Here is a 9,461-nt window from a genome sequence, read left to right on the forward strand (position 1 = left end):
GGTTTGCAGGTGAATTTCATAAAAATAAGTAATTGTATGGTTATATATCTTCTTGAAAAGTAAAACTTTTATTTTAATTCAATATTAGTACTTCAAATTCTATAGTCTGTGAATTATATTGTATATAGAATGTTATTTTTATGGCTGTGCCCATTACTGTTGTTGGTAGTAAAATTAAAAGGAAACAACAAAAAATATGTACATAACTAAATTGCCTTCTTACACAATCAGGATGGAAAAATTTACAAATATCATACTGTTTATAGTAATAAAATTAGCCATGATGGATTTCCGTGTGGAAAGTTACAGTGCAGCTAGACTAGACTCAATTATAAAAGTTTATCAGCAACTGTCACTTTTCAGATTTCTCGGCTTTGTTTTGTTGTTTTTGTTGTTTGTTTGTCTGTTTGTTGTTGCAGAAAAATCACTGAAAAAATGTCAATATGAGAAAAATAGATTCGGGGGAAGACATGGTGGTAGATGTCTTTAATATCAGTATTTGGGATCCAGAGGTAGATTGATCTCTGTGAGTTCAGGACAGGCAGGGCTAGAGAGAGACCCTGGGAAGAAAGAAAGAGAGAGAGAGAGAGAGAGAGAGAGAGAGAGAGAGAGAGAGAGAGAGAGAGAGAGAGAGAGAGAGAGAGAGAGAGAGAGAGAGAGAGAGAGAGAGAGAAAGAGATTGGCAAGGAGAGTGAGGGGACACAGTGGTGAAGTGTTTTTTATGCTAGGCTGGTAATCTGAGATCAATCTACAGAATGCATGTAAAGAAAATAAATTCCAAAAAACATTGTCCCTGTCATCCACATTTATGCTGTTGCACACATGAGCCAATCCATGCACATCAGATACACCCAATAACAACAGCAATAAACCAAATATTTTTAAAAAAAAACCAAGACATAAATTAACTTCTGAGTAACTGTACATAAATTGCAGTTTTTGCTAATTACATTTTTTCATATTGAGGATAACAGAAAAATACAATTATAAAGGCCTCCTTAATCTACCCACTGACATTTGAAAGAAAAAGTACTTATTTCCAGTCAGAATGCAGAATATACCAGAAAAAGCAATGTAATCTGAGAATTTTTAAAGAAATAAATGTGCTTACATTTAACAAATAAACGTTTTTACATATGTTCACACTGAAGTCTTCATTTTAAAATTGGCTAGTGATAGCTCATGCATGAGTTTTTTGAGAACAAATCTAGCTACTTTTTAGGTTTTAGTGAGTGTGTTTTATTTTATTTATTTTTATTTTCTAGAGAGATGAAGTTACTTTTAAAACAATACAGTTGAAAGAGAAACGGGATACAAAACATAATTATCTAAATTTTAGAAATGAATTTATAACAACAATGGAATATCAGTTCATAAAACTTTGTCATTTAAACTAGAAAGTTAATCCTCTTAATTTTAAAAGTTAAATAGAGTATGATGAAAAATACACATTTGCTTACAGGTTTATTCTGAGTATTTTTTAATAAGCACAACATAATCTCATTTGGAAATATGTCATTGTATAGATTATTTAAGTTTTTACAGAATCAGAGTATCATCCTAAAATATTTACTTACGTACAGAAATAAAAATAATGAAAGGTTATACAAACTATTTGCCTTATTGTTAATTGCTAATTTTTCAGTATGTTAACATGTTTTAAAAGATGTAATTTCAAGACAAATGTATGTTTTTCTAAATTTTAGCAGTAAAGAAGAATCATTGTTAACACCAGAAGAAAACAAGTTCGAGAATTTAAAATTTACAGGTAATATTTATTTAAAATTAAAATCTACCTTTTGTTGATATCTGTAATAAAAACAGTCTTCCCATTAAAAAAAAATCCTGTTAACTTTTCAGATACCTACATCCCAACAATCATTTGTTCTCATGAGGACAAGGATGACTTGGGAGGCAATCATCAAAATGTAAAAGATATCATCAACAAGGAGCATGACAAACATAATGAAAAAGAATTAGACTTGATGGTAAGTGTTCTGGTTGCCACGGTATTAGAGAAGATGAATCTATTTATGCTTCAAAGATGCTGCAATGCCTGCCTTTCAATGGCTCCAGCTAATATAATTTGCAAATGTGAAAGCTTAGCCTACAATGTCCCAGCATCTCTATCTGGCTTGAGCAACAAGGCACTTTGATTTCTGTGTTGCTGCCTCTGCTTTCTGCAGTAGTAAATTAATGATATTAATTTCTTATCTCTTTACCAATGGCTATGAGTAATTTGTGAGACATATAAGCAAGAGGCACCATCCTGATGCACATTTCTAATCTTTGTGACAAGTGCACACTTGGTATGAACGTGTCTGTGAAGGAACAGGGCTGAGAAGCCTGTAATTCTTAACTTTAGCATTTTTTGCTCTACTATTTCTGTCCAAGTAGGAATTCCAAAGTTTCTTAAAATGGTGAAATATTAAATTACCAAGGAAAAAGACAATAGCTAGTGGTACATGATTTCAAAACAGGAAACAAATTGAGTACTGTACAATTTAGTATAAAATTTGTTATTATGAATTTCACACTTGGTGAACCATCAAATCTATTCTGAAATTTGGAGGAGATGGTTTAGTCTGCAGTTTCAGCAGACAGTGAGAAGTAGAAGTAAATGAGTCACATAATGCAATTTATCCTTCATCATATTTGGTTGGAGCTCATAACTTGGTGATACCTGGATTCATAATCACTTAAGATTAAAATGACATTTGCCTCTTCAAGTGTCAGTGTTGAAACCAAAAAGAACTAGAACGCATCTCTCTCTCCACACATTTCACCTCTGCAAATAGTGATACGGCAACTGCAGCACTAAAGTATGAGGCATTGTGAGAATTCTCACGAGCTGAAAGTTAACAGTATCTTTTTTTTTTTTTTCAAACCACAGAATATAATGAAAGGACCTTAAAAAAAAATCACATATTTCACCAATACACCTCATTACCATGAGCGGCCTCAAATATAAAAGTTTGTTTAGAAGTTAGTGGGATTGTACGCCCAATAAATGAACAGGGAGCTGTAATTTAGATGCTAATTTGCTCCATGCTGACGTGACTGCATAAAACAATGAAGCTCCATAATAGATGGAAATACAACCAAATCTGTGGAACCCACAGGCATTGGCTTACAAGACAGCTGTGCAGTTGACAAGTAACATGAGCCTTATGTGAGAAGAAGGGGAAAACGTAAGATTTGCATATAATTATTGAGATCATGCAAATGTCAGTTATGAGGAGGGAAAAAAAAAACACAGGCATCTCACTGTTAAATCCTGACAGTTGGCATCACTGAAGAGCTCAAATACATTTGAGTACCAGTTGGCAGAGGGTCATTAAAACAGAATTTGCAGAGACATTAACTCCCTCACTTTTCTTTGAGTGACGTTTTGCTATTAATAGTTTGCCGAGGCTTTGCAGAAAACATATTAATAAGAGAAACTGTAATGGGGGCACCTACAGCACATATAAATGTGGCAAGGGGCGCCCAGGAAGCTGCTCTCTAATTGATTAGCATGGAGCTATCAATGTGTATATCCTAAGTGAGGAAAAAATGCAATGACAAGCAAGAATGGTTTGAATAATACAATGTGATATTTGGAAGCAGAGAGAGAGAGAGAGAGAGAGAGAGAGAGAGAGAGAGAGAGAGAGAGAGAGAGAGAGATATTAATTTGGGCCCCCTTTCTTACTAATCTCATTCCCAAATCATACCTTACAAAGAACTGCCCCAAACATCCAACTTCCAGAGTTTGTGTGAAATCCATAAATGACTTGAGTCAAGGAAATATACCAGATAATTACTTGAGCTAATAAAATCTACTTCGCTTCTCATCTATTTCTTAAAGATCACATTGTCATTTTTTCTATTGTTTTTATTCTACAAGATAAACCAACAGCTAATAACTTCCCGGGATGAAAAGAACACATTTTCAACAGATCCAGCCAATTTCACTAATAAAGCTGAGGGGTCAGGGAAGAGGCGAGAGCATTGTGAAACCCACACTGACTTGTTCCGAAGGCCTTTGTCTCCAAGTTCGTCACCAGAAAGCTCCTTAAAGAGAGATTTCTACCACAGCAGAAACTATTCCCCAGGAAATGAATATGGTCATCTACCTTCAGAGGAGATTCTCTCAGAAGTGGGAGAAATAGAGCCATTACTGGGAGATGCTAGGTCTGATGAACTAATGCAATCGAACCTTTGCAGCAAAGAAGTCCTGGATGATAATGCCAACCCAGCCCATGGGAGTGGCAGAGTACAAACCATGTGTTCTTCCTCTGATCAACTAACTGCAGGTAGTCTTAAGAACAATGAAGCAGGAGTCAAGAAACCTGGGATAAAAGATTACAAACACCCAAGCAGAGATTTCTGTTTAGAGGCATCCTCAAATCTGGAAGAATCAAATGCATCTTCCAAAGATGATTGTGCCAAGGAGAAGGAGCAGAAATCATGCTTAGGTGTTAATGAAAACCCAAGCAAGACTTTTCAGGCAGTGGTCCAGAACCAGGAGAGACAAATGGGGCACCCCAAAATAAGCATCGAAGGAGCTGAAGTTAATAACCAAGACTTGACCAGTCTACTAAGCAAAGACGCAGTAGATCCCACTGCTGCAACAAAGACAAAGGTGAGTGGGAGAGAAGAAGGCTGTCAAGGTACTAATTTAGAACCAACAGTTTCTTATCTTGATTCTCCAAGAAATGGCAACGATCTGACAGATGATTATCTTTTTCAAGCTGAACAGAAAAAATCAGATTCTAGTAATCTTGCAGTCCATAATATGAACACACAGCATAAAAACAATTGGAATGTTCTGGAACGTCAGCCAAGAGGGATTGAATCAAATATGACCGAGCATATCAAAGAACAACCAGAGTGTAAAGACCTGTGGGAAAAAAGAGCTAACACAGGGACCCTGAGAGCTACTCCTACAGAACAATTGTTTACCTGCCAAGAGACAGAATGCCATGAACTGTCTTCTCTAGCTGATCATGGTATTGCCGAGAAAGCACAAGCAGTTACAGCTTATATAATTAAGACAACATTAGAAAGAACTCCAGAAAGCATGCCTGCTGGAGGAAAAGCCATAATTGCTAAGCTACCTCAAGAGACAGCACGAAGTGACAAGCCCATCGAGGTAAAAGAAACAGCGTTTGATCCACATGAAGGGAGGAAGGATGACTCACATTATCCCCTTTGTCATGGAGATGCAGCAAGTGTAATCCATGACAATGATTTTGAAAGAGAGTCCCGGTTAGATATTTGTAATGTACGTGTGGATGAACTGGAGAAGGAGGAAACCACATCGACACGCAATCCCAGGAAGACATATGACAAGGAGAATCGTGGAATTGGATGTTTAACATCTACAGACGAACCTTCACAGGTCATTACAGGCACTCAAAAAGCCACGTCAAAACTAGATTTACATTTGGGAGTGTTACCAACAGACAGAGCAGTATTCCCGGAAAATACAGATCTTGAGCTGCTTCAAGAACTATCAAGGAGAACAGACATCAACGCTGTTCGCTTTGCATTTAACTCAGACGCTCCCGGTGCCTCTCAGGGCAGTTCTCAAGTTTACAGACGCCACTCTAAAAAATCAGAACCCTCTCACGGATGGCCAGTGGTTGAAGAAAAAGCAGTTACTAACACAACACTCCAGTCTACTCCTACCAAATCAGAATATAATCGCCACCCAGAAAGTGAGATCCTGGCCCGTGCCGTGTCTAACCCTGAAGACGGTTCCAAATTTTCAGAAATAATAGAGTCAGATAACGGAAGAGAACGAAGTGTGGATCTGATCCTCCAACAAAATGAAGGTAGATTGGAAAAACCCCAAGGCCCAATGATTTTAATCAGTGAACCTCTTGAGACCCTGGATAAGGCAAGGTTGGAAAATGAAGGATTAATGCATTATGGACAACCACAGTGCAGTGTGAGTGACAAAGGATCAGTGAGCTCTATTTCAGGTACTCTCCCTGCCCACGAAGTCCAAGCTCAAGGCAGGGCATCTCTGCTCTCAACATGCATCGACTCTAAAGTACCGTATTTCCTTTTGTTTCTGATATTTCTCGCAGCTGTCTACTACTATGACTTAATGATAGGCTTGGCGTTCTACCTTTTTTCCCTGTACTGGTTGTACTGGGAAGGGGGGAGGCAAAGAGAGTCTGTCAAAAAAAAGTGAGCTTGGCACCGGTGTAGCTCTCTCTTGAAAGATAAGCTCTTTAGTGCCAAACACTTGGCGCTGGTGGGAGAGGTTATTCATTGCTCAAAGAGTCAGCGCAGTTTTTCTCTTGAAGGATCATTTAAAAAGGAATGCGTATGAAGTTTGCTCCTTCATATAAGTAATTATTCTATATAGGACCATTATGCTTGGATCATTAAATACCTATATGAATATGAGATCTGAAGCACGTCAAGTTGAAATTAGGTACAGCTGTTGCTCCTTAGCAGGCTGTGAAGTTGCAATGCTTCATGTCTCTTCACTATTTAAAGTGCTATTTCTTGCATTTATTTCTTTCACAGTAAAGCTTCAGATATTTTTTTTTCTCTGAGAGCACGTTCCCCCATGGTTTTTAAAAATAGATAAAACATGGACAATGGCAGAAAATTATTTTTCTCTTAGGCTTTAGTATTAACCATGAAATTTTCATTTAGAATTGTGTCACTTATCAGCACATATTGATAGATGAAATACAAAAATTTCTGTTTCATACCTTTAAGAAAACACCCATATATGTTGCAATACTGAAATATATATTATACACACCCATACTATAGCTCACATGCACCCTGCATCTCTTTACACCTACAATGTCAGGGTTTTCATAAACCCAATTTGATAAAGTCATTTGTAAATAATTCGGATTTTTTTCAATCAACCCTACAAATTTGAGGTAGCCTGCTTTAAGTTTTTTTTTTTTTTTTTTAGTTGAAGGAGTAGACTGTAACATAGCTGAGTAATTTCAATGTTAAGTGTTGTCCAGGCAAGAACATTAACACGTCTGGAAGCATTGTTTCAGTATGACTTTGCACCTATAGCACAGTTCTGACATCAGTCATGACATCAGTCATGACCACTCTGGGGGTTGCCAATCAGATATCCTGCATATCAGATATTTACATTGCCACTCATAACAAAAGCAAAAGTAAAGTCATGAAGTATCAGCAAAATAATTTTATGGTTGGGTGTGTGGGGGGGGTCACCACAACATGAAGAACTCCATTAAAGGGTCACAATGTTAGGAAGGCTGAGAAACACTGACTAGAGTATAAGATCTTAAATAATAATAATAATAATAATAATAATAATAATAATAATAGTAATAATAATAATAATAGATGCTAGAATGTTCTTCATGGGAGTTCTTTTTCTTCTAGATTAGTTGCTAATCTTTTCTCAAAGTGAGGAGATGAATTAGATCCTAAGGTGAGCTTACAGAACAAACACCTTGTCTTAGGTGATACTCGTTATATGATCTTAGGTTGTAAAATAATGACTCCAATTGAAAACAGGAAAAATAGATATAGTTGGAAGCATACTGGAGAAGAAGTGAACATCAAACATAGCAGTGATTTTGACTACAATAATTATTAATAAAGGTATGAAATAATAAGAATTTTATTTTTGGTTAAGTGGGACTACTGCCAAGGTTCATATACAATTTATTGGATATATATAAAATATATATATATATAAAATACAAGGCCCTTTTTAACTTGTTTGAAGTGTGAAAAATGTCACACAGAGGAAGTCCATTTGAATGGTCCTCTCTCATGGAAATTTCTTTCAGGAAAATTTTAACTAAAAACAGCACAATATTTTTTTTAACATATAATGATAAACTTACATGTGATCTTATATATCTTAAAACTGTGCATTTATGAGAAAATAAAAATATTTAAAGTGACTTGAATTTGATACTTACTGATATGCTTAATTTTCTTTATGTACACAATTATTTCTCAATCTTGTAATGGCATGCAATTCCCAAGTGCACTTGAAAATGAATCTTTGCCTTCAACTCTTTAGTTGACCAAATGCAAACATCCTGAAGTAGAGTGTAGGTCAAATATTTAATTTTTAGAAGCATAATTTCAATAAATGTAAGTGGAATTTCTTTAAGTAGTTCTTAGATATTATCTTTAAAGTTGTTGCCCTCATATTTTGTTGTCAGGATTAGATTAAGTTTAAGCTAAAATTAGCATTCCTTCAGTTCTTTATAGCTTAGATGTTTTTTAAAAATTCTGTCCTAAGAGTTTTAGTCAATATATAACATCTCACTATTATTTTATAAGAACAGGTTCCCAAACTGAAATTCTTCCCTTAAATGATCAACATAACTTCCTTTATCTTAACTTTTGTTTGGTTTATGGTAACATTAACTCGCTGTTTTATTTGTAATAAAACAGGAACACAAGCTTCAAACACATACTTAGTTGTGTGTTTCTTTGTGTGCAATGAAGAATACTGGATTGAACTGACTTTTCAAACATTGCCTATAAGGAACATTTGAAATGGCGGCTATATGGGGAGGTGGGGCTCAGCAATCTCTTCTCTGTGCTGAGAAAGAAGAGTGGATGGTAGGAAGAACCTGTGGCCTTTGCTGAGAAGGATTTGGCTGTGGACCATCTTGATAAAGGCCATCTGTTAAACGCATAGCTGAATGTTTCCTGTCTCACCACACATTGATTATGGGCATAATGAGGACATGAGAGGGTAATTAGCCACAAGAATCTTTACATATTCCTTTCTTATTTTGAATAAGAAATGCATTATAATCATTGTCATATTTTACCTTTCTGGGCTTCTCACTCTTAGACACAAAACCCTTAAAATTTACTGACAAGTCTAGCGAGATTAAGTAGTAAAAACAACTCTCCTTTAAGAACTCTGACTTCCAGAATATTTTCCACAGTTGAGTGGAGAGTGTGATAGGACTTTCTCATGTACTATGGTGCCTCACATTTGACCATGTCCCCTGGAGGGGGAGACCTGGTGGCACTCAGAGGAAGGACAGCAGGTAGCCAAGAAGAGACTTGATACCCTATGAGAATATATAGCGGGAGGTGATCCCCCTCAGGAACAGTCATAGGGGAGGGGAATAATGGGAAAATGGTGGGGGGGAGGAATGGGAGGATACAAGGGATGGGATAAACATTGAGATGTAACAAGAATAAATTAATAAAAAAAAAAAAGAAGGAAGAAAAAGAGCCTCTGTTAGTAAGGCAAAAAAAAAAAAAAAAAAGAACTCTGACTTCTATAAGCTATCAATATCACAATAAAATTCTCAATCGGGGTGAAATACATCAGTGGATGACACCCACTCACCACCACTGAGGCATGTTGGTTCAGTAAAACAATATTTTCCTGAGGAGCCCTAATATGATGATAGTTAAGTTTTTTTCAAGGACTAGCTATATTCAAATATTTGTCAATATATTATTTCAAAATGAGACGT

General features: G+C 36.1%; 1 protein-coding gene across 1 annotated transcript; it reads left to right on the top strand.

Moving 5' to 3' along the window:
* The first annotated feature begins 1,615 nt into the window (after positions 1–1,615).
* Ppp1r3a (protein phosphatase 1 regulatory subunit 3A) lies at positions 1,616–6,656 on the top strand. The gene is made up of 3 exons (XM_051151914.1): positions 1,616–1,768; positions 1,861–1,988; positions 3,887–6,656. The coding sequence occupies exons 1-3, from the start codon at positions 1,684–1,686 to the stop codon at positions 6,182–6,184; spliced, it is 2,511 nt and encodes an 836-aa protein (XP_051007871.1). The 5' UTR covers positions 1,616–1,683; the 3' UTR covers positions 6,185–6,656.
* The last annotated feature ends 2,805 nt before the right edge of the window (positions 6,657–9,461 follow it).

This window comes from Acomys russatus, chromosome 10 (genome assembly GCF_903995435.1).
Source record: "Acomys russatus chromosome 10, mAcoRus1.1, whole genome shotgun sequence".
NCBI classification, from domain to species: Eukaryota; Metazoa; Chordata; class Mammalia; order Rodentia; family Muridae; genus Acomys; species Acomys russatus.